The 26,190-nt window shown below is 46.0% G+C and overlaps 1 protein-coding gene across 1 annotated transcript in view; it reads left to right on the top strand.

Annotated features, from left to right (window-relative positions):
* LOC135377550 (Kv channel-interacting protein 4-like) overlaps nucleotides 1–26,190 on the top strand; it is a 320,766-nt gene that overhangs the window by 179,868 nt on the left and 114,708 nt on the right. The window contains exons 2-3 of the mRNA XM_064610058.1: nucleotides 9,938–10,018; nucleotides 25,726–25,807. Of these exons, the coding sequence (XP_064466128.1) occupies nucleotides 9,938–10,018; nucleotides 25,726–25,807 (163 nt within the window). The remainder of the gene's footprint in view (nucleotides 1–9,937; nucleotides 10,019–25,725; nucleotides 25,808–26,190) is intronic.

Here is a 26,190-nt window from a genome sequence, read left to right as displayed (position 1 = left end):
AGAAGATGCTTCCGGAATGTATGTCTGGTTTCCAACAGGGCAGGGCTACTATGGATGGTGTTTTGGACCTCGTCACTTTTGTTGAACACGAACGCGCCCAGAACCGAACTACTCTGGCAGCTTTCCTTGACATTAAACACGCCTATGATACGGTGAGCTACGGCAACGTGCTACATGGTCTGTACATTCGGGAGATAAGGGGTCGGGCTCTGCGGTGGATTTCTGACTATCTTCAAGGAAGGTCTGTGTAGATACAGACCGAGGACGGGAACAGTGATTATCACGACCTCGGTAGTGGAGTGCCGCAGGGTGAGGTCCTGCCCTCTGCTGTTCAATGTAATCTCAAGTCCACTTTGCCCACGGCAGTGCTGAGACAGCATTGTCTATCTATGATGGAGCGTCACTGTAGCAGCATTGCTATTTTCACGGACGGGGGGGGGGGGGGGGGGGTATATGTTTATTCACACAGAGGAGATGTCAGCCAGGCAAGTGCCGGCTTGCTACTCCTCACGGACGGATCGACGACGGCATCAGGCTCAGCATCTGCTTTTGTGGTTCCACTGCACAGGAAAGAGGGAATGGCATGACTGTCGCACAAAACAACTTCAACCACAGCAGAATTGGTAGCCATCCACCTGGCAATGCAGTACGTAGTAGCACAACAGCCATCTGCCGAGTGGGTGGTATACAGCGATTCAAAAGCCGGACTCCAAGCCATGCTTTCATTCTTGGGAAATGGCTGTATGACACCAACAGTTCGCCAAATACTCCATGAATACAACAAATGTAGAGTCGCCGGCCACAAAGTAACTCTGCAGTGGATTCCTGGACATGTGGGTATAGGAGGGAATCAAGCTGCAGACGGACTAGCGGACATAGCACACCTATCTTCAACACTACATCCGGTGATATACTCAAAGTCAGATGTTACATTAATGTCATTGTCGCAGGAAATCTGCAGACAGCGATGGGTGCAATTGCAGAGTGATTCGTCGCTGCTACATCGCATAGATCCGGAGCTGAAGTACTGTGTTCAGTCTACGTTACCGCGCTCTGCTCAGACGTTTTTACACCGGTGTCGGTTGAATGTGCCTCATGGCCGTCATTTTCTTCATAAAGTTGGAAGAGCCGACTGATCGAATTGTTCGGTTTGTGCAACGGTGGAGGATAGTGAGCATATTATATTGCACTGCACTAGGTATGCATCTCAAAGAGCTACACTGAAAGCTACACTTGCTCGACTAGACAGCAGGGTCTTCGATATAGTGAAGGTGTTGGGACTTTGGGCACCGAACACGAGGGATTCTGCCTTGGCGGCACTTGTGAAATTTGTTCAGAGCTGTGGGATGGATACAACCTTCTAGGATTCTCTGTGCATGATCTTGGGATAATTGTGAATAGTGGATAATTGTGGACTTCTAGTGAACATGTGGGTAGTGGACTTCTGAATAGAGAACATGTGAATAGTGAATAGCGAACTTGCGAGTGGAGCACCTGAGAAGTAGTTTTTGGGGGTGAGGGGTGGGGTGGGGTGAGAATTTGTTAGGAGTAGCAGAACAAGTCGGGGGACGAGTTCAATTTCCCCTCGTTTTTTTTCCCTTACAAACAAACAAACGAACGAGGAAAACGGGTCTGCTACTTTTCCAATGCATCCTCAATAATTCCGCCCGTTGGACAAAGAAGACGTGTGACGTGTCATCTCTGGCGCGAAAGATTGCCGAATTGAAGAGCCCGAAGCATTTTATTGTTTATTTTTCTTTGACCAAAGCTGCCTTGTTCCCTCCTATTTTAAGACTGTAGTGCAGTAACATAGGGAGAAAAATACAAAATACTCCGGAACGGGTTCTATGGAAACTTCCACCTAGGAGGAGGATTTCACTCTCGTTCTGAACCTGAAAGCCCCCCCCCCTCCACGTAAAAAAAGAAGAAGAAGAAGAGGAAGGCGGCGCAGATGTTTTATGGCCCTATTCCCTTGTTTTCCTGTCACTTGAGAGGCGGCGAGCTGGGACAGGAAGTCAAACCGCAGCTTCGGAACTGGCCGATGGGGAAATGTAGGTCTAGAGTTAAAGATGCGAAAATCACAAAACAAAACAAAACACGACACCGTCATCCGGAAGCAACCCCGTAGGACGGCGAAAGAAAACGTTGGAGATCATGGAGAAAGCCCGGAGAGACAAGCACAGCGCCAAGCTTGAAATAGGCAACGGACACCAACAAAGCTATTGAATGACATTAGAATAAAAGTAATAATAATACTTTACTCATCAAAGTGCGAAATGGGAGTGAGCAAAAACCCGCAGGATGCTACAGGGGGCGTTCAAACCAAACCGGGACTTTTGATTTTTCGCAAAAGTAAAATGAACTTACAGGCGAGAAATTAGTTTTATTTTTCAACGTAATCTCCAGCTGGCACTAATCCATTGTCCCAGAGTTTCACGAGGGCTTGGATGCCAGCAGCGTTGAAATCCTTACCGGCGCGTAGCAGCCATGATCGGACTGCATTCTTGACCTCATCGTCGCAGCTGAAGTGGCGGCCCCCAAGGAACGCCTTCAGTGGCCCGAAGAGATGGAAATCGCTGAGGGCGAGGTCTGGACTGTAAGGGGGATGTGGCAGCAACTCCCAGCCAAGTTCCTGTAAGATGCGTGTCGTGATATGCGGTGTATGCGGGCGTGCATTGTCCTGTAGGAGGAGGACTCCTTTGGTGATGAGGCCCGGCCGCTTTTGCTTCAGCGCGTTATACACATCCCTGAGAGCCTGGCAGTAATATGCACTATTGATCGCACTATATGCACTATTGATATCGAGACGTGTTATCCGTCGTTCTTTGAGAGTCAGGCGCTCCACAAGTTGGATGTTCTCAGGAACCTTGACACTGGGCTCTGAGCCGCCCCGGCCGGGATCATCCTGTACTGATGTACGGCCGTCTCGGAACCGTTTCCACCTCTCAAACGCTTTGCTGCGGCTAAGTGTATCGCGGCCATACTGAGCCTGAAGTCTTCTGTGAATTTCAGACGACTTTACACCTTCATTCACGAGAAACTTCATGGCAATTCGCTGTTCGATGTGCGCGCTCACCTTGTTGTCGGCCATCTTGTCCAGCACGTGCCTTCCGTTTTGCACAAACTTTGGACCACCACGTGATGAATGCGGAGGCCTGTCGCGTGTGAAAATGACGAAAAAGAAGTAGCGCAAGCCATTTGTACACTCAGGAGACAGAAAGTCCCGGTTCGACTTGAACGCCCCTCGTACATCACGACGTTCGTCTCTCGATACAGCAATGCGGCATTGACAAAAAAATGATAACTATGCTAATTTTTCATCGCCTTGATTTCGGGGGAGGGGGAGGGGCACTAAAACACCCTAACCACCCCCCTGGTTACGCCCCTGGTATGTATTGCATATTTCGTACACACTATGGGCCCATATGATCTTGAAACAACCATAGTTGAATCACCTGCTCATCTCTTAGCTTCCCCGGCTCCACTCCTCTGTTTGTGTAGGCACGCTGAAGACGATCGTCTATTTTAACACGAAAAGAGGGGTGCAAAAGTGCGGAGCGATATCAAATATTTTACGACCGTAGCCGAAGAACCAAAATCTCACAAAATGACACCACTTTATATATATTTATGCGAACATAGCAGTCACGAAATGCATTTAACTAGATAGCCCACCGAAGCTATGGTTCCCTACGACGTGTTCGAGCGGAACACTACGCACCGCGAAAGCATCATCGTTGCCATATTGCGAAAGAATTTAAATGTGAAATGACGTTGTTGCGGCGCGGCTGTTTTAAGCGATATGCGTTGCCATTTCCTGATGAGTGCGAATTTGTGAACGTACATATACTCGCTTTAGTCGGTGGCAAACGAATGAGAACGATCATTCTTGGCAACGAAGTCGGTGCTGATGCCTATCTACGGAAACTGCCGACTCAGTTGCTCGCCTCTGTCCCAGGCGTAAGCGTTTTTTGATGGCGCGGTCCACCCGGATAACTTTCCTAATGCGCCAAGGAGTCCCCACTGAACTGCATCTCGGGCGCCTTAATCGCTGTTCGTTTGGACGATGCATCTGCCTAGCTGTCTACTTTTCAAGGCGCTGTTGACGGGGTGTTGGACAGAAATAGAGTTGTTAGATCGTGCCATGCGTTAAAGGACAGTGCAGATCATCCACGTGCTGTAGATTTCCCATCATTCGTTGGACCTTGTCCAAATTATGTGAGACGTGCCGTATCTTTCTTATCATCGGTTATTCTAATTGTTGCCTAGAAATTGCGGGCTATTATAAAATATCTGTGCTGGCCTGAATAAACTAATGCTATACATCTCCAGTGGTTTACAATGTATCTTAGGATAGCCTACACAGCTCCTCCACCTGGCACTTGCCATACTATTGTGAATATGACGGCAATTCATAGAGACAGCATTTCGGATAATTCGGGGACACATTCACACAAGCTAAAGAAGACCATGTGGTTTACAATATAACAGGCGTTAGTGTCTAAGGAAGTCTTCAAGGATGGTTTCATTCGGCGAACTCGACTAAATTTTGTTTGTAAAACTTGCGAAAATGCTACTTAAAAATCGCTGACTTTTGAATAAAATAGTGTACTAACATCATGCCCTTCCAATTTTCGCAAAGTCTTTTTATTTTTTTAAAGTTCAATTCGCAGATATGGATGAGACATGGAAAAACTGTTGTTTGACAAAAGCTTTTACGAAGGATTCCACAACGTTACAAATCTTCTTTTGGCTGCTATAGATAGCGCCCGCACATGAACAGCTGCTCATGAATTGAATACAGTATAATAACCACTAAATCGTTTACTTGAAAGTAGCCCGCAACAAGTTTATTACAGAAGCACATTTCATAATAAATTCCTCCGAAGGAAGTTGGGGTCACTTACATGCTCCAAATGCTTTTTTTTTCTATTGCTAATAACTTGAAGGAAATACTCTGTGTACTAAATGCGTAGTTGCACTGCGTACACTGCGCACCAAAACAGCCGCTCAGACATGCAGGGCAGCTTCTAAGGAAGGCGGTTAATGCTTTGACCCTTTGTCGGGAATAGTAATAGAACTCTGGAGCGATTAAGCTTCGAAAGAATTATATGCGAGGGAACGATAGCGGTTAGTGATACCGGGAAACCGCAGCAGAAGAAAAAAGTACGGTGATTAGAAGTGGGGGATCGTGCTGGCACCCATCTTAGCTGGTAAGGCGGTAGATTACAATATCCAGTTCGTATACGTCTACGAGCAAAGATGCCTTGTTTTCTATTGGCTGTTGGTTTTATGCAGCATCAGCTACGTGCAACCGCCGTCAGACCCACGACCTACTTGATTATAACGACCATGTCATAATTGGCAAACCCGATGAGGAGCCCGTCCGCACGATCCGCTAGGGGCGCTACTCATCGGCCCGCGAGATCTACATCATGATTGGACAACGGAAATTTGAATTTTGAACGCGCAGAAGCGGACGTAGGCTACCGTAGCAGACAACAGCAAGAGCTCCTATGAAAACGCGTAGAATGATGATGATAATCAACTTTAGAAAGAAGCATCTCCCGTGGGACATCCACCGCTTGTACAAAAATGCTAAGGTAAGCTGAAGTACAAAGTATAGCAGAAATTGAGGAAGCATTAACCGGGCCGATGAGTGGCGCCACCGCTAGCTTCCAAATGCGGCGCTGGGAAGGGGTGCCTACGACATGGTCGTTATAATCTAGTAGGTCGTGGTCAGACCTCACCGCAACGCGGGTGTAGGAAAAAAGGTCCCCGGAGAAAAGGACCCCTACGGCGATTCATCGAACGCCGTTTCATCGAATCTGTGGCCGCCGCTTTTTCTTGCGGCAACGTGTGAAACACGTAAAAGGCTCTCCTGACCTAACCTTGGTCAGGCGTCGATGAAACGGCGTTCGATGAAATGGACGGACACGCTATCCATACAAACACTGGAAGAAGATGTATATTCTGCCCTCGATAGCATGGACTGCTCATAGGTTTCGGATGACGCATGTCAAAGCTGGTCCACTAATTTCAGGATGACTCATGATGCTCTTTGTGGCAATGGCCAACACACCTGACAGGGCAGTGTCTTGACCGTTGGGATCTGGTTCAGCGGATAGAGCTAACAGCCAGAAGCGAACATACGTCCGATCCGAGAGATAACGCTGAAATGAACATTTTAAAGATAAGACCTCGAAAAATCCAAAGTTAAAAAATGCACTTAAATCTGAATCCTGAAGATATACATGGTGTTGAGTTCCTGGGTGCCGAAGTAGTCGTCGCTACAATACATTTCCCTCTTTCCATGCTCGGTAGCTGAAAGTTCCCCACGCTGCTCTTTTTTTTTTCTCTCTCTCTCTTTCTTCTTCAACCACTTGCTACATCTCTGCGGAACTCTTTTAATCAGTCCCATGGGTTTGGACCAGAACCTCATTTTAAGCGTTCAAGTACAAGACCATGTCAACAATACAAAAATGACGTGAAAATTCGCGCTCTAATAGTCACTGATTCGAGTTACGAGCGATAAAGTATAACTCCATGGGAGGAGACTCCTGAGGGGACGTTTTCTCCGGGGACGTTTTCTCCAGGGACCTTTCTGCTGGGGGCCTTTTTTCCGGGGACCTTTTCTCCGGTTCCCCCGCAATGCGTGGCCCCGCACAGACGCCAGTGCCGCGGAGCGTCCGAGCACAGCAGAGGTCCGAGACCGGGTTGAGACCATACTTGTACGTATCCTGAGTACGTACTCAAAATATAGTATTTTAAATACTTTTTCCGGTATTTTGGTTCTCTACTCAATACTTTTTGCGACGAGTATTTTTAAAATACTTTTTCGGTATTTGCTACTCAGTACTCAAAATACTTTCCTTCCTCGTCAAGCTGTATCCAGCAAACTTCCCCGCCGTGAAAAGATTTTCAGCTCACTGGAACTTAGCCCCCCCTTTTGCTTTATTTTTTGGGAATTCGCGCATCTGTCATTTATCCTCCTGTACAATAGGCTGGTCCCACGCTGAGCCTTGCTTGTCAATAGCCCGACCCCTTCGTCAGAAAACGGTGCACCTTGAAAGATATGCTTCCGTATGGCGGATGAAGTTTATTCCTTTCATTTGTACGGCCGTGTTCAGAATACGCGTTTTACATACTGCTTAATACTTAATACTTCTTAGAGTATTTAGTACTCTACTCAAATTACTTTCAGTTTTGAGTATTTTGTACTGTATTTTAAATACTTTTTACGTGGAGCGTTTAGTATCGTATTTTAAATACTTTTGCGCAGTATTTTGTACATGTCTGGTTGAGACGTACACCGCTTCACGACAGCTGCTTGACATGCTTCGGTTGGACGGTTATCGAACCGTACAATCAGGCTCTGCTTCGCACTCACGCTCACCACCGGCTGCGCTGCATGCGCTTTGCGACCAAGTCTCAAATCCATCGGCCAACACTCTGCGGTGCTGGCATCTTCGTAGGCCACACGCTCCCGCGTTACAGTTAAGTCTGACGGCGGCTGTACACGGAACGCAAACTTCGAACAACAAGCACGAAGGCAACCCAGGAAGCCGGTTCCTCGTCAAACACTGTAACATGCGCCGTAGAAGCAACCTTTGAGGTCTGATCCTTCAGGGGCATCCTATGTGGCCGGGCCAAGAGGAATAGAGGAATAACGAAAAGGGGAGGAGGCAAAGGAAGGAAAACACAAGAGACTTGTTCCCTGTCAACTCGTGACACAACGTGCTCCGGACTGCCATCTTCGAAGGCATTGTTTATCGTTGCAACCATACAAGCGATGTGTGCGAGTGAAAGTTGAGTCTGTGAAAGACAGACATAATTCCGTGTCGGCCCGTGAAGCGACATAACCCAAGCAGCACACATATTTGACCGATATTGGATGGTCATTGGCGATACGGGTCCAATAGGTGGCGTGCATATGACTTCACACCATAGTTTTACCCGTGCTTTTTCCCTCTTGCTGGTGAACCGGCGCACCTCGCCCATACGCATGCTTCTTTTCCCTCTTTCTGGTGAACCAGCGCACGTCAATGCACCCCACCTATATGGGACCCGTTTTGCCATGACTCCCCCCATATTGGCTCAAACTTGGCAATCTGGGCCCTATATTGCCAAGTTTGAGCCAATATGGGGAAAATCCTGGCAATATGGGCCCCATATTGCTCGTGTGCACCCCATATTGACTGAAAATGCAGAAAATGGTACGTAACCGTGTTGTACCAAATGCCCAAGTAGCGCGGCAAGATTGGACCTTGAAGCGTGTGAGATGCCCAATTCGATACGTCGTTATATCCAACAACTTCCCGCAGATGATACACATTGTTCGAAACAGTCAACATACGTGGCAATCCCACTGTAACATGCACTGCAGCTTAACAACTCAACTTTCCACATGCTTTCCACTTGCTGCAAACAGCCGCCACCTTGCTTCGCGATGCCAATGCCAATTGCCAATCGGTCGAACCGTCTGATAGCGTGGTCGTTTGAGCGAAATCACGCGTCCTACAACTAATGCGCATGCGCGACACTCGGATCGGACGTTTCATTCGGGCTAAAATGTCGCTGGTTCCTCTAATGACAACGGAATTGCGGCATGTCAAGTAGAAAACACAATGTTTGATAGGAAGGGATGTCTCCTCGGTAACGCTAGGTGCTTTCAAGTTACTGCAGGCAGTGTGAGTTGCTGAGGGCGTATGTCCGTCACCGTCACGGAAGTGTTTCGCTCCTTTGTACTCTAGGAGCGGGTTGGAAATTTTTGGTTCATAAAATATTGCGATCCCATTGAAGGCTTTTGAGGAATGTTTAGCACTGGCAGTTTCGTGGGACTGCCTGGGTCCTTCAGCAAGACGGGCGTAGCACCTGTTCTTCGTTTTTAGGGCAATGCATTGTTGTTTTTGTTGCGCTATGCAACGTGGATTAATAAGAAGATCTGCAGAAATGGATAAGCAACAAGAAGAGAGAAGTAATATCAGTGGTGGATATTATACCGGATAATGTTTTATTATTCCCGTTGGCGTTATCACGAAAATATTGGCGCAATATGGGCAATGGGCTTGCCCATATGGGCAGCCCATATTGGTCCAATATGTAGCCTGGTTGCACTCCCCATATTGGTCCTATATTGGCAGCCCAAACTAGACCAATATTGGTACTCCTGGCAGCCCATATGGGTTCAATATTGGCGTCCTGCTTGGGAAGTACCCATGGAAGCTGCAGCCGTTATTGAGAATGCTCTTCGATAGCTTCTGCGTCCATGCAAAGACATGACACATGAGGCCCTTTTTGTAGTTTGCTGCACCGCTAGGCTACCTATCATACACAACAAAAGTAGTCTGTATCCGACGCGCATTCCGTGTCGTGCATTTTTCATGTACACGACAATGTCACCACAAGCGGCCATATGTCGGTCTATGATTCTGTATTTGACAGTATATACGCTATATAGACTACATTAACATTTGAGCCTATCTAGGTGCACTGTGTTATTAAAGCAATAGCTTAATAGGGACAATCTCCATGTATAGATACGTCTGAGCACGTGATCAAAAATTTACCGCCAACGATGTTACTATAAAGCTACCGCATTCAAACCAAGTTTAACACTAAAGCCAAAGGTGCAGCTAATTTGTTACATCCATATTTATAATCATACTTCCTACACCTACCTTCATACCTCCAACACAGGGTCGGCTGATTGAAAAGCAGATCCGTGAGAGTAACACACGTATTGATTTGCCTATCGTTCTATACGAACGCAGTGCCTATTTGTTATATCCCGTTTGCCCACTCTTACTCCAACACCGATGCCTGACCACTCGCTGCCCACATGATTCATGATGTGTCTTCCTTTGTGTACACATCTTATTGACCATCAGTGCGACGCTGCGTTATTAACTGTTCTTTTTTTCTTCGTACTTTTCAGGTGCTAGGAACAAAGGCTCGGACAATGAGGACGTCGAAGAAGAGACGGAAGTGAAAAACTTCAAGTACTGGGCAAACAAAAGTGAGTTCCCTGCCGTTTCTAATACCCTTCGTAATTGAGGTTCGCGCCACTGTTTATCTGCTACTGGATCGACCTTCCCTAAGATGGCTGAGGCGGCATGTTGCTCGGGGAGAAGGACGTGTGAGGAAGGGGAAGAGGAGGTCCGTTATTTGCTGGTGAGCAGCATGGCCTTATAACCGTCCATGAAAGTCGACAACCTTGAAAAAGTTCAGCAGAGCTCTTTGGACGAGCTTCTGACGGTGGAGGTTTCCACGAGGATAGACTATCACTTCGAGCTGGTCACCAGTTGACGATGCATAAACAAGAAGAAGAAGAAGAAGAGACAACACTTTCTGGTGACTGAAAACAGGTTGCTCTCGTCGGCTAGTTGAATTCGCTATTATTCTCGTTGTTGGGAAGCAGGACGTTAATGAGAGAAGTGTAGGAGACGGAATAGGTTTATGTGATTATGGTAATCCGTTCACACTGAAATGCGGGGTGGGTTGGGGGGTGGGGGGTTAAATACGTAACGCTACGATGAATATGCTGATGAGAATCTGTCTAGTGAGGGCTTATGAGTTATGAAATGAAACCTATTTTTCATGTAAAGCCTGCGACTAACTTAGACACTTCCTCGAGAAAGAGGAAGGGCGATTCAACACTTGTGCAATAACATTCTTCGTAGCTTGGATTGCATTTACAGGGTGTCTAGGCACGTGCACCGGGGTCTAAAAATACATGGTGCGTCATAGGCGAATGAAAACTGCAGAATATTGTGCGGAATCACGTGTTCTGATCTGATTTTTTTTTCATGGTGTCCGATTAATTAATCAAGCGAAATTAATTAGTTCACTTTTTAATTGTTGGTCCTATAAGGTCGAGATGTGATTCAGAAAGTTGTAGAGCGTGTCGAGATATACGCATCGCAAGTGTTTCCTACAGCGTACGCCTTGCGTAGAGTTTTCTCCTGGCCCCGCGAAACCCGAAGGCGTACCCGTGACATCAGGCGAGCGCGACAACGTGCGCTCCTCGATTTCAGATTCGATTTCGATTTCAGAGCTCTCAAGCATACAGAAAAAGAACTAATCCGTTATCTGCCGAGAAGTGGCCTTCATGTCAGAGCCCACCTGAATGTCGCTTCTCGGCAGATAACGAATGTAACAGTTCTTCTGTACGCCTAGTGCGCTTATAGATGCTTAGAGAGCGCTCACTTTCGCTACGCCGCTCCTTTTCGTGGATCTTCCGAACCGCAGCCATTTCACACAGCATTATCGGAGCTGACTTCTTTCATCATTTTGGAATAACCGTCGGCATCAAACTGCCGCCTCTCTGCAGCCGGTATACCTCCTTTTTGTCTCAGTAAGTTCAAGTTATTCAAGACTTTTCCCAACCTAAAAATAATTCGTCAGCTACGTCGGTTCCTTTGACGATAAGGTCGGTTCCTTATCGATGGTTCATACCAGCTCTGCCGTTCTTCTGAGATCTTTCGAAGATTTACTCAACACCTCTCGCGTTTCCACAACAGAGCTCTTACTGTGAACTTCCGAGTTACAAGCTGCCTTCGATTGTTTTAAGCAGGCTTTCTCCACAGCCACAAGGCTCAGCAACTCCTAAGCCCGATGCGCCGACATCCCTTCTTGTCGACGCCTTCAATAACGCTCCCCGCGCAGCTCTTCAGCAAGGAATAGACGGCGTGATGTGATGTGATGGGATAAAGCAAAAAATGGGGATGTGAGTTTCGACGAAGTCGAACTGGCTACCCCAGTACACTTACACACAGAAAGACTGCATTCAAACTCCACTCGCTTAGTTTTCACTGAAGCTTATTGTACGCATCTGTACGCTTAGCAGTGATGGCCAGTAGTTAACTACATGTAGTTAAACTACTAGTTAGACTACTTGATTGTAGTTAAAAAGTAGTTATCAACTACTTGCAGAAATGTAGTGGCAACTACTAGTCAAACTACTATTTCGTGTAGTTAACTACAGCAGTTAGGTTACTGCAGGCGCCAACTACTTCCGATTTTGCCGCAAGCTTTACGGCACGATTGTGCTCCCGACTTTTGCCTCAAGCTATACTTGTTTGATGAGAACGGAGGTACAGATCAATTGTGTCGTGCATGTGTACTAATTCCTCACTTTTTATCACTGCTTAGGGAAGTGACTACTAGGGAACAATAGGGAAGTGACACGGTCTTGGAAGTGACACGGTCGACCCAAGACCGTGTCACTTCCCTACGCCGGGCTGACGAGTCCCAAGTAGGACGAAACAGCTGTACTCGGCTGGGAGTGCACGGTCAAACTGTAAACATATGCTCAACGTGCAGCTAAAGAGCCTCGGCTATTTTCCTCTTTGTATATGTACTTGCTAGCTCGCACTGCGGCCTCCACAGGTGGCGCCGTCACCGTGGAACATTGACGTGTCGCCGAGACGCACTGATATATCGCACGCATTGATATGTCGCACGAGACGCGCCGGTATACTGATATCATTTGATTTGAGTACAAGAAATTCACACGCTAAGAGTACAGAGCAGAGAAACGAAACCTGTGCCTTGTAAGCGGCAGCACAGCAGGTATCCTATCAGTGGAGCGCATCATTTCACAGAGCTGCTCACGGCGAAAGCTACCTTCAACAATCCGTTCACTGCATGCATACTTGCACTTTGATTTGCTTGCGTTGTATGTTAGAATTAGGTCGTTCTCCACAGGGTCGTTCTCCAAGTGTGTTACGCGTCCAGAGACAGAGAGTATGCTCGCGGTTAATTGGCGGAGGAGACGGGTGATGGAGGAGGAGGAAAGTGCGCTGTGAAGATGTCAAAACCGCATCCAAGAGTAACCTACTAAGTAAGCCAAACGTAATCCACGTAAAAAGCGGTTGCGTGGTTGATATTGTCATGCTTTCTCCGGTTGGCTTTAACTTTAGCCTCACCATCGGGAAGCCTGCTTCGGAAACATAAGGGAACCTGGGAAGATGAACTGAAGCTGAAATCTGAAACGGAGTAGCTTCTCAAGTCGTTCGAGAAGGGTTACGTTGTCGACACCGTCTATAGGCACTACAGTGAATCAATAGCAATATATGCAGTACAATCGACGGATATCATTCGAGTCGAAAAACCAACTGAACGTTTGTTATCAGTCGTGGATTGTAGACGCCAGTGTTTTTCATTGTGCCCAATTAGTTACTTAAGTAAGGCTAATTAGTTAACGTTTAAAAATGTTAAGGCATCAATTGGAAAGTTGTAGAGTGCATGTACTCTTAAAACAGATGCTGGTGGTGGTGGTGACGGGGACCTGATGACTTGCCGCTGTTGGCCCTCTTAAAACAGGGGGGGGGGGGGCGAAATAGCTTGCCGTTGTTGACCGCACACGAGTGGGCATCGTCACGACTGTAGCCCTCCCCCCCCCCCGCCGAAAAAAAAGGAAGAAGAAAGGTGAAGGGTTCAAGGTGAGGTAACAGAGGAGGGTAATGGCAGGATCGGATCGCCGTTGCTGGCCGCACAGAAGTGGGCGTCGTCACGACTATAGCAAAACTGAGACGGATGGAGGATGAAGGGTGGAGATGCGTAGAGGGTGCGTGACGTAACTTCACCGCAAAACACCCTCCTAACCAACCACCATTCCGAATGACATCGTTCTCTCTCTGATCTCTTTTCTGAGAAGAAGTCTACATCGAGTTCGCAGGTTATTACAATAATCTTATGCTATGGTAAACATGTCTCTATTGTTGTAACCACTCCTTCAATGTGTGATATAAAGAACCGCGAGTGAAGTGCACACATGCAATTACGAAGAGGTCTGGAATTTCACTTGGGCGTTGACGACTTCCACTGTACTGGGACAGGTCCACGAAGACACAGGTGATGTTTCACCTGTCGTGAGTAGCAGTGTTTCGGGATATTGCTTGACCCGCCTTTCCAACGTTGTCAGCTAACATTGCTGCAGAGCACCACTGCCTTGACCTTATACGGTGTCTGTGCGTCGTGCCTTCCAAATAACGCTTTCTGCAGGCGCCGTAAAGAACACGCGGAGTTTCCTTCTCTGCACTGTTATACGAGCTCGACTGAGTCCAGCTGGAAGACGTAGGTAGTATTTGCGAGAAAGTATCGACCATACCCCGCGGTCGTAGAGCACTATCTCGAAAGACGTGTAGACATGTTATCTTCCCTGATGTGTTGAAAACTGAAGATGCACGCCTTTATGCAGTTGCGTTAATTGTCACAAGAGGGCGTACGTTCCGCGCTTTTCACATATCAGGAGTGACAAAGGTATCATTCTGCGCAATGGTTTGCCTTCAGCGTGTTATGCGGTGAAGTTCTGCTTCAACATTGTGGAGAAACACCCGACCGAGGTGTTTCCAGTCATCTACGCTTTATGCGCGTTTTTCTTCATTCTAAGAAGAAAGTACACGAAATTTTAAAAGAAAGAGAGAGAGAGAGAGAGAGAAACACGTGACGACGAGCCTACATGCCGCGATTGCAACACCAGCTGCCACGTGGTACCACTGGAACGTACCTCCTGTCCTGGTACATCCCTTGTTCTGCGTACTATCCGTATTATTGACTTTCCCACCTTCTCCATTCAATCATTATAGGAGTCGAAGACGAATGTGTTGACTTCGACCCCCAAGTGGTTAAGTTCGCCTGAAGATCCAGATCCGATCCGCTTTCCTTCGCCGACACAAAAGCACGCAGTCCCGTATTTACTCCTCAGATATGCTTTGTATGTTTGTCGACCGCCCTGTGCTGCCTTACACGTATCCGAAAGAGGAAGGGCTGTTCCAACGTTACGAGATCTGCTGCCATCCCACTCATCTCGGGTGGCAATTTATGGTCGCCACTTAGTGACAGCGGCTCTCCGGCTATAACATTTCTGGCTACATTGGCTACTGTTTTCTCTGGGGCTGTCGTAGAAAAGGCCCCCGAGACAGGACAAAGACATTTACCGCTAATCGGTTTCCCGGTCATATTCCCCTTCCCGTGGGCGTCCGTTCCAAGGAAATAGATGCGGAGTATTAATTACAAGCGTACAGTACGCCTAGTTTTGTTGCCTGTGCTGTGAGCCGTCGCATATTTTTCCGGGATCCGTGTTTAGAGCTTCCATATATATACAAAGTGCTTCTCGAAGAGTGAACCAACATTTTTTTGAATTCATGGTTCATTTTTTCCTTCGAAAAATCCGCTGCGTATACCTAATCGCGGTATGATCCACTTCGACGTAGTATTGTTTTAACGGCAGCGCCAGCCTTAATGAGCTTTCATAACTAATTTTGTTAATTAATAAAAATGGCTCGGTGGGTTTAAACTAGAAAGTTGTAGAGTAGAGTCCTGAGGCCTGAAATCCGCAAAAACGGAAACCGGGGCGTGCTTTTGTGCCGCAGTGTGAAATGGACAAAAAACGCAAAATCTGCGTGCATCCGGCGGAGTTGGGTTCTACATGCGGCTGCTTTTTCGTCTCCCCCGCTCGCTGTGTCCCACTTTCCCAGTCTGCTGGCTGGCTGTTCCTCAATATGCTATACAAGTAGGTCAGCTGTCTGCGCAGCTCCACAGTATTCCTCTTTCCCCTATGGCCCGTGGAGCGACCTCATTGGCCTTCTCCCAAATAAAGGGGCAACATTTCAAGGTGAGGCGCACGTGGTTTCTTTTGTGGACCGATGCCGGTCTACAAATCCCCCCTTATTGCTGCCTTGTGAGTGGACAGACACTTCTTTCTAGATATTTCTTCGTTATCTCCCCTTGCCTCTTTGATAGAAAGTTCTTCCTGCCTCTTGATAGAAAGTTCGATAGAAAGAACGACAACTAAGATAAGGTTTATATTTGATTTCATTGTATTACAGAATGGGGAGTACATCACGCATGAGGCTTACCAGTCTGCACGAAGATCTTGCATCTCTCCATATTTTTTTCATCTCTCGTAGTGTATCATGCGAGCTCGCTCCTGTTTCCATTTTTGTGAGTTAGAGACCTCAGGGCTCTAGCTACTCTACAACTTTCTAATTTAAACCACCGACCCATTGTTATTAATTAACGACATTAACTATGAACGCTCATTAACTGGCGCTGGCTGGTAAAACAATATTGCGTCGAAATGGGCCATACCGCAAATAGGTTTATGCCGCACAGTTTGCAAAGGATATGAACCATCAATTTATGAAAAATTTGGCCCACTCCTCGAGAGGCTCCCTGTATTATACACGTATGTTCTACTTCACTCAATAAATTTTTATGTAGGGTATCTCTATCGAAACTGAGATGGAAAGCACAATAAAACTCTTTCAGTACTTTTCCCTCTCTGCTTTTTTTTTTTTTTTTTTTTGCTAGTTTCATGTGCAAGCATTGGCGTCAAATGACCCATGACAACCACATTCCCAGGATTTCAGGGCACTTCAAAAGTGATACAATGAAAAATTTAATTCGGTCGTCAGATTCCTGTTGTGCTTTCTTTTTCATCGTCCTCTGAAGTATCCATGTGTTCGCAGACTGCGTATTGAACCCTCGGGGACGCAGTAAATGGAAAAGTGCATTTCACTCTGTTATACGTTCCGCGAATGGAGGCATGCAATAGTCAGGAAAAGACAACAACTGTTTCGGCACTTCTGTGCAGGGGAGTGCGTTTAATTCAATTAATTCTACAACGAACTATCTGGCGGAGGAAGTTGTTTCAGCAGCACCGGTACATGTCGCTAGTAAGGGTAAAAATCTGTTGAAATAATTAAACTGTCCTGCTGCAGGAGTTTTATACTGTAAAGCTCATGTGGTGAGGTTTAGTAGTAGCGGAATGGTGGCAGAATATATGACTGTCATTTCCGTCATCCCTAACGTTGTGAGCTCCAACGTGAAAGTCGGTAGATGCGTAGGTATAGGAGGGTGGGTAGGCAGGTACACATAATTGAGAGTTAGTAGGTCGCAAGGTGTTCACAATAACGGCTCCGAAAATATGATAAGCCAATCGCCTTTGAAGTGCTTGCCTGGTTTGCTTTACTTTGTAGATGTGAATTACCCTCACCTTGATTTTCTTATTAATTCGTTCATTGACTCATTTCAACACAGAAGAAGGAAGCAGTATGGCAAAACCAGGGAATGTTGAATTCAAAATAAACCACTGAAACCTAGCAGATTGAGAAACGGTGTCACCATCTTTGAATATAATTGAACCGCTTCAAAAGTCCTTAGGTAAACAATTTATTACGCCCGATTTGCAACAACGCAGTTTGATTCGTTTAATTTATTTCCATCATAATAAAAAAAGAAACAAAGGTTAAAAAAGAAAGCGAGAGGACATAACAAGCCTGTTACGTCGAGAATACTGCGTGCTCAAATCTGTGCTTCTCCAATCAATAAGATGAGACGTATCTCTATCGGGGCACAAGAGACTCCATAGGATATGCCGGTTCTCTCGCAGTCGCTGCGTTTCATCCTTTTTCCCACGAGAGACACACACATAAGAGAATCAAGCAGGGAGGAAAACAAATCGATGCGCCGTGCACGTGTGCACCTTGCCTACAAGCCTACGTGTCTGCCTACAAGCACCTGGCTAACGTTTGTTGCCTTTGTCGATGGCGTTTGCCAGCATAGTTTATTTGTCAGCAATAACGCTGTACAGTGAACTTGCTCCGGCTGTTCGCGCATACATATAGGCTCCAAATGTGGTTGTACGCAAACTGCCTCGCTTATTTGGTGGTTTTACGGCTATCCCAATCGGAGCACAGAACTAGGAAAGGAGTGAACTATGAATTCATTATGAATATTACCTTGTCCTAAAACTCTGTGGACGCGCTGTGTAAGGCTTCCGCCTGCTCATGCTGACGCATCCCATTGGAAATGAAATGGTGGTGGAAACCTCCAGCTTTATTTCCCCAGGGAGGTTTATCGTACGAAATGTTTCTAAACCTATCAACCAGTTCGGCTTATTTTCATGGAAAATAGCTCGCGAAGAAATCAGGTCGTTGGTAAGTACAATCTGAAGGAAATTTGTCTGGGATTTTTTTTAGCCTAATTTAAGCCAGTGTAAAGTCGGATGATATTTCTTGCCGCGTCTTCGGATACATTGTTACCACATTCGGAGCATACCCTTTGAAGAGCCAGCTTTTTGGAAAATTATCGGGCTTTTCTATAGGTCCGATCATTTGTTTACCGGATCAAAAACCGACAGTAGAGGTAATGGTACTAGTGAAAATAGTATTTTGGTTCCGGTATACTCCCCATAACGCGCTGCTGTCACGGACGTTTTAAACAGACTTGGTTTAGTCTGATAGTGCATATACCTCTATTTGCTGTATGTGTACTTCTGCTTTAAATATCCTAAGTAACCCTTCCCTGCAGAATAGATGGCTCACCAGCCACTGTGGGGAGCATCTAGTCCTGCCTTAAAAGCGAGCAATGTGCGTTCGTCCAGTGTTGTGCGCTACACATTTTTCTTCAATATACATGTAGCGCATCTGTCGTTTACTCCATTGTAGAATACGGTAGATAGCCTTTTTAGAAACTTAACCAGCCAAAATCACTGTCTTCTCCCCTTCGTGTGTTGATGACGTACTGAACAAACTTCCACTGTCAGTCTGGAGGACAAAGGATAGGCAATCTAAAATGTATTTGTCGATAACGAGCTGTCGTGTTTCAACCTTATGAGGATGCCAAACGTAACGACGTTTTAGTACTTACATTTCGTTTTCATGTCGAATACATTCTTGGGCTCACATGCCACATTTCCGACGTCTTTTCGTTCGTCTCGTTACACATTGCAACATGGGCAGCAACCCCTGCCTCTTGCCATCTTTGTCGTCAAGGTCCGCTTCTGTGAACCCCACCTTTGCGGTGGCGCAGGCGCAATAATCCTGTTTGCTTGTTTGTAAGAAGAAAAAAACAAGGAGAAATTGAACCCGTCTCCCGACTTGTTCTGCTACTCCTAACAAAAATTCTCACCCCACCCCACCCCCAAAACCCCACCCCCAAAAAACTACTTCTCAGGTGCTCTACTCGCAAGTTCGCTATTCACTATTCAGAAGTCCACTTTCTCCCAATTCCAGTGGTCTGCCCGCTTGTGGGTGCCCCGTGCCAATTGTCGCTTTGCTTTAACTATGAAGGCGATGATAGTGCGGCTTGCCGTACAGTTTCCCGCTAATTTCTCTACGTCTTCTCTGTCGTTTCTTATTATAAAAATGCTACTGAGACTTATTGGGATTCCTTATTCAGAAACATTACCCACGCAAGTATAGCTTGGTACCACTGGACCAATTCTGGAATTGGTCCTGATCAGTCACGTCCCGATCACACGTTACAACAATATGATTTACATTCCAACAGCGAAACAATACACCAACATTATCTCGAGACTATGAACTTGTTCTACGTTCATCAGGATTTGTCAGTAGGGCAAAGATGCATTTCTTCCATTCCGTTGTCATTATTTCTTTAGCATTATTGTCTGACCTTTCGCCGCACGAACAATGCGGAGCGGAACAAAAAAAAAAAAAAAACTTGTCATTGACTCCAGCCATTTAATCCCCCTCTCGCGAAGCGCGCTTTCCTTCCCTTGTGACAGAAGACGTTACGGGTCACGAATTCAAACGTCACGATGGAAGAATGGATGTGGACACAGTAAAGGACGCGCGCCGAGCATCCTACACTCTTAAAAATGAACTTCACCGCATAGCACGCTCCTAGCCAACTATCATCTCGAATGATATCGTTATCTGCCCTGATTTGTTGAAAACGGGAGGCGTACACCTTTTTTTTGTGACAATTATGAACGGCATAAGTGTCACAAAAGAGGCGTACGCCTCCCGTTTTCAGCAAATCAGGGCAGATAACCATATCATTCGCGATTATGGTTGGCTAGGAGCGTGCTATGCGGTGAAGTTCATTTTTAAGAGTGTACATCAGGGAGTCGACAGCAAGGTCACCAGCGCTCCAGAATCGCTCCAGTAAGACACCATGCCTTAGCAGCGGGATTTATGCCCAGATATTTATCTTAAAATCCCTGTTTCAGGAAGGATATTTCGCCATGAATGTTGCGACAAGTAGGTGCTCCACTTTGTGGCTTTGACTGGAAATAGCCCGTCACTTCACCACCAGTTTAAGCAAATGTTACTCCTGTTCCATGCGTGCGTGCATGCATTGTTTTTACTTCCTGAGTTCCCATGGAAGGTGCTATACAACACACCTCGCCCGTGCATAAACCAAAGACAGCGCATAAAGAGTCTGTCTCACAGAGTTAAACTTCTGCTTCACCGAAACCTCCCCGCAATGAAAGCAAAATTTGAACTACTGCGTCAGTATGCAAACAGGGATAGGAATCATGCGAGCTAATCAAATACAACTTGAGAGCCAAGCGCTTGTTCTGCCTTTTCCACGTGCTGCCGCTCTTCCGCTTTAATAATTGGATGGAGTTTCTATAGCAGGTAATGGCTCAGAAGAGCACTTGTAGCTCTATCCCGTACACGTTTCCTGCGCAATATCATAGTGGGTAACAAAAAGTATTTTTCTGTGTGTTAGTTCGATCCCGACCGAGGACGGTAGCAGTGTCGGGGGAAGTAAACATTGCTGCCAGCACCGTGTGTCGGAGTTTTTTGGGTGCGCGTTAAAGAACCCCTGGTGGTCCAAATTATCCGCAATCCTACCCTACGGCACCTGCAACATGTAGCCACACAAACAGGCTGACTCATCCTACGTGTAAATCTACTCATTATTATTGGTGTTGTGTTCTGTAAAGCGTGCTTTGCCTGCAGTACTTAGTTGTGCGCAGGAGAAACATACGTGCCACGAGGTATCCCTTAGGTGACGTTACTTTGATTAAATGCCTGCTAATCCGCATATTCCGCGAAAAAGGCCACAATAAACGTGTATGTAAAAGTGAACGCTTCTATCGCATAGCGTCTTGTAAATCATCAGCATGTTCATATGTCCTGAGGTTGGTGCATTAAGGTCACGTGGTACTTCTACATAGAACCTTAAATATGCCATTTCTGGTGATACGTTGCTATTTTCAATAACATCGCATATGTATCTTGTACTGCACTACCGCTACCCCTTTATACCGGTTAAGTCGCTCTCTAGCGAAGTGACCCGCTGAAACACGCTTACTTGTTCATGCGTTCTTGCCATTACCGACCAATGATTATTGAATCTTCGAAATCTATATAACACGTACGTTGTGCTTCCGTACGACAGGGTAGGCGAGCGAGTACATATTACAAGCGCTAAAAAACCCTCACTACCGGGAAAGACCGCACTGAGTGCAGTTGTTGAGTTGCTGAGTGGAACTCAGTGAAGCTGTTTGTCTCTTCTTGTTTCGTCCGTTGTTCTTTTATCCAAACACGGAAGGTTTTTAAGTGCTTTTAATATGACACACCGACCCGCCTAAGTTTTAACTCTATTCTAAGCGAGTAGAATGATCACTTCGGTGATAGACTGCACTTAAACTCTCTACCTTTTGAAAATTCCCTATCAGAGCTATGCATTTTTGCAAAAACGCACCCTTTATTTTATACATACAGTACCCGAAATCTCGTAAGTAGGGTTCTTGGTTTTCGTAGTTTTTTTCTTGGCATATTCAGAAGGGTGTTTTCCCACGTTTACTATTTTCTAAGATTTCTAAGAGATTTTCGTCGTTTACTTTTTTGTGACCGAGTCAATATCTGAAAGTCAGAGAAAAAGCGCGGCGACTGTGAAACGACACAGTCACAGAAAGAATCAGAAGCTGCCTTGCAAAAACGCTTACTGTTTTGTGGTAGAACTTGCATACATTGACGTCCCATGTTGCTGTCCGCGTTCGAACAACTAGGTACCCTTTGAAGAACACAATTTGTGTGTCCTCTGTGTTCTCTTGTCCACTTTGAGGGGTTAGACAAAGCATAATTTCCAGAAAAAGGGAAAGGAAAACCTTATGCGCTGGCCTTTTTCCAAGTAGACCTGGGAAGTGTTCGGGATGGCCTCACAGTGTCCTCATGCCGAGTGTACTCCGGATGCTTCCTGCATAGATTGAGAAGTTACCCGTCAAAAAGAACTCGTTACAAGTTAAGTTACCGCGTGAAAAATGTAACTAAGTTAATACCGAAGTTCTTCAGCCTGAAATGTAACTCGGAATTACTGAGTTACTTAAAAAAAGAACAAGTTACTTCCAAGTTACTTCGGACACAAAATAGCATTACGCAGGTGCAGCGCGCGTGAGCAGTTGTGTTAGACCTTGAGTTGCCTGCGGAGGAGTGCAACACGCTTAGATCGTTTTCGTTTATGTCCAACAATAGACCTTTCCCTGTTTGTAAACAAATGACGTCATAGTGTTCGACAGCACCACAAATTTGGTAGGACTGAACTACACTCTAAGCTAGAGGTGAACAAGGTCGCGCCCGAAAGCCACGGTCTTGAGGGGATGACGATATGGTCCCTTAACGGGGCGCGACCCTCGGTCCTGCTTTTCTTTCAATGGGAGGCAGCGAACAAGTGCCCGTTCGTGGAACCCAGCCCCCTCCCTCCGATTTGTTTCGGTTTCAGTCTGTCTACCAACGTCATGATGACGTTTCTCTGGTAGAGGTCTATTCGAACGCTTTGCATCTTACTCGATCCCTGTGGGCGCACAATGGTTCAACTTCATTTCAATGGCAGCGGTTCTTACTTCCTGAATAAAATACTGTCATTGATTGATTTTATGGCAAAAAATGCCGTGAAGGAACCGGAGAGAAAGTAAGAAAATATGTGGGCATGAGTGGAAAGCGAGTTAAAGTAACTTGGAACTTAACTTAAGTTACTTTGGCAAAGTTACCTGAAAAAGGAACGAGTTCCTCTGAAAGTTACCACGTCGCAAAAGTACCGAGTTAAGTTACAAGTTACCAAAAAAAGGAACTTCGTTACAGTAACGAGTTACCTCGAACTCTGGCTTCATGTATCTTTAAATTAAGGACTGTTGCCTTGTCGCGGGGGCTGGTAACCCGCGATGCGAGGAAACAATCCCCGCCAACCAGCTATCAGGGAATGGCTCTCGTTCCTGAGTTCTCGGTTACTAGTCCCCAAAAGCGGAGTTTCGGATAAATCTGAATTGCTTGAAATTTCGCTGGCGTATGTTTTTCGTCTTTTTATATACAGGGTGTCCCACCGAAAAAGGGCCAGGGGCTAAAGAAAAACGGAGTGCTCTACACAAATGGAACCAACTGTACGTGCTTGGCAGTTATGTGGTCTATCCAAAAATATTTTTTTTCATCGCCCCTTGTCAATTAATTAGCGGTAATTAATTTTCTAACTTTTTAATTATCGGTTTTGGCGCTCAGATGTCAATGAGGAAGTTGTAGTACATGTCGAAAAAGACGCAACTGAAGTGGTTCGAGGTTACTATGGCTTGCGGTTTCGTTTTTTCCCGGGTTGAAAAATTTGTTTCAGAAGCCGCGCGCACCACAGGGCGCTCGCCATAATTCCGCGCCCGCGCGCGACGATTGCAGTGCACTCTGATAGGTGTGCCGTGAAACAGGTGAAATATCTTCGTCTTGTGTGACGTGGCCCAAGGATGGTCTCCAAGCGCTAATCTCAAGGCCAATGTACGCCGGAGGGCGCTGGAATCGTCGCGCGCGGGTGTCGGATTGTGGGCAGCGATCTGCGGTCCGCCCGGCATCTGAAACCAACTTTTAAACCCGGGAAAAAACGAAACCACAAGCCATAGCGACCTCGAACCACTTCAGTTGTCTTTTTCGACACGCACTACAACTTCCTCATTGACATCTGAGAGCTAAAACCGATAATTTAAAATTTAGAAAATTAATTACCGCTAATTAATTGACAAGGGGCGATGAAAAAAATATTTTTCGATAGACCACACAACTGCCAAGCACGTACAGTTAGTTCCATTTGTGTAGAGCACTCCGTTTTTTCTTTAGCCCCTGGTCCTTTTTCGGTGAGACACCCTGTATATAGGGTGTTTCTTTTTATCTGCAACAAATTTTCATTAAAAGGAGAGTTGCCTTAGGACGCGTTTACTTTTGTCATTGGATAACTGGACGTGGCTGCTACTAGGAAACCGTATTTTTCCTCAATTAGGGGACTAATTAACACATATATTTTAATCAACTTTTTAATTATTGACTTTAGGGAGCACATTGCAATTTCGATATTAAAGCCTGATGTCCACATGATGCGCTCAAACCACTGATGAAACACAAAAGTAATCACAGCGCGCGCTGCGGACCTAAGTATTTGACCGATGTCGTGTACTGTAAACCGCAAGTGGTCGGCAAAAGAGCGTCAGCGACGTTGATATCTCCGCTCTCACTTAACGTCACAGAAAAACGTCATACGCGATGTAGAGAACCCTTATCGCGGTAGGTGTCACGATCTTTGTTTTGTATTTCTTTTTGCTTTGTTTTCTTCCTTCATCTGTTCGGTCGGAGTCACTCGCGGTATCACTCCTCTCATGCTGCTGGGCACGGCTCTCACCCTTCCCTGGTACGATAAGCGCCGATATGTAGCGGTGATGCACAAAGCTCCTTGCAAGCAAAAAATAAAACAAGAAAACGAAGATCGTGAAACATACCGCGAAAAGGGTTTGCCTGAATTGCGTGTGACGTCTTTCTGTGACGTTAAGTGAGGGCGGAGATATCGACGTCACTGTCGCTCGTTTGCCTGTTACTTGCTGTTCACAGCAGACGACGGAAGTAAAATACTTAGGTCTGTAGCACGCGCTGTGATTACTTTTGTGCTTCATCAGTGGTTCGAGCGCATCATGTGGACATCAGGCTTCAATATCACAATTGCAATGTGCTCCCTAAAGTCAATGATGAAAAAGTTTATTGAAATTTATCTGTTAATTAGTCCCTTGACTGAGAATAAATACGGTTTCCTAGTAGCAGCCCCGTCGACTAATCCAATGACAAAAGTAAGAGCGTCCTAAGGCAACTCCCATTTTTATGAAAATTTGTTGCAGATAAAATGATACACCCTGTATATATAAATCTGAAAACGCGAAACCCTACACATAAGGTACAACCTTCATAAGGTTTGCCCCCGTGAAAGGTACAACCCGAAGACTGTTGCGAGCACAAGAATTACACGGGGTACAAGGTACCCAACCTATCAGGTATACAGATTGCAAGGTGCAGCGTATATCAGTTACATTTTGTTCGGCATGTTCCACATGAGGTACCGTACTTCAAGAGTACTCGAATTGAGGTTCCATATTTTGACAGGAATATTGCTTATTGTGTACGCGTGTTCAACGGTAGAGGAAGTCGATGGTTCTTCAGGTATACGATGCCCATTCACGCCGTTTGTATTTTTGCACGCCAAGACATGCAACAGAAACTCAAGAGGCACAGTGGGTCGCATTTTATATCACTATAGTACTTTCAATTTCTTCGTCTGAATGATTCGTGGCTTTCTGTACGCTTTCGCGAATTCCTTCTCACCTAGAACGTCCACATGCAAAAGTCCTAAGAGATGGCCAAATGTAGCCGCATACGCTAGTACGTATAGTTTTTCGCGCAATATACAAGGAACAGACCTCAAAATAGCAGCTCGGTTATATCATACTTTCTCACTGTGTAGAATGGTAGAAAATCCAGCGAACCGGAAAGGAAGATGGAGGGAAGAAGAAGAAGAACAGTCTCTGAGACTGCCTCAGAGAAGAACAGTCTCTGCTCGAAATATCGGCGGCTCTCGTCTCGAGACACTTCCCTCCATTCCTCACTGTGTGTGCTTTTGGGAATTACGTGTATTGAAAATTTAATATGATTCTTTTCATCTTTGCAGTCGGGCACGTATTCAAGAAAGTTCGCCAGACAAAAAAGAGAAGAAAAAGCAGTTATGGATCTCTCTTCTCCTCATTAGGTGAGTCCGTTTGGAATGGTAACATCCGTACGTGCACGATGTGTGACAGACGCTAACAGTGTACCACCATTAACGTACCTGAAAGGTAGTGTCATGGACGTAGTGATGGAGGTCGTCAATCACGTGTTATTTCCTATCCCCTCCGTGCCTGTCCCAGTAAAGATGCTGCTAGAAGGTGCCTGTTTTTCTCGTCTTCTTTTTTATTTTTTATTATTATTTTTTTTACCTGCCAATGGGGGCGCGGAGCGTTCTCGTTAATGAGTCAGTGAAGCGTGCTTTAGAAGCTAAGCGCGTATTTTTTTCCCTGCGCCCGCGAGCCGATCCGCTCAATACGCCCGTGCGCTTGGCGACACCTCTGTGCGAACGGCGCGGTGCGCGGGTATGTGC

The sequence above is a fragment of the Ornithodoros turicata genome, chromosome 1 (assembly GCF_037126465.1).
Source record: "Ornithodoros turicata isolate Travis chromosome 1, ASM3712646v1, whole genome shotgun sequence".
Lineage (NCBI taxonomy): Eukaryota > Metazoa > Arthropoda > Arachnida > Ixodida > Argasidae > Ornithodoros > Ornithodoros turicata.
This window is presented reverse-complemented; position numbering and strand designations above follow the sequence as displayed.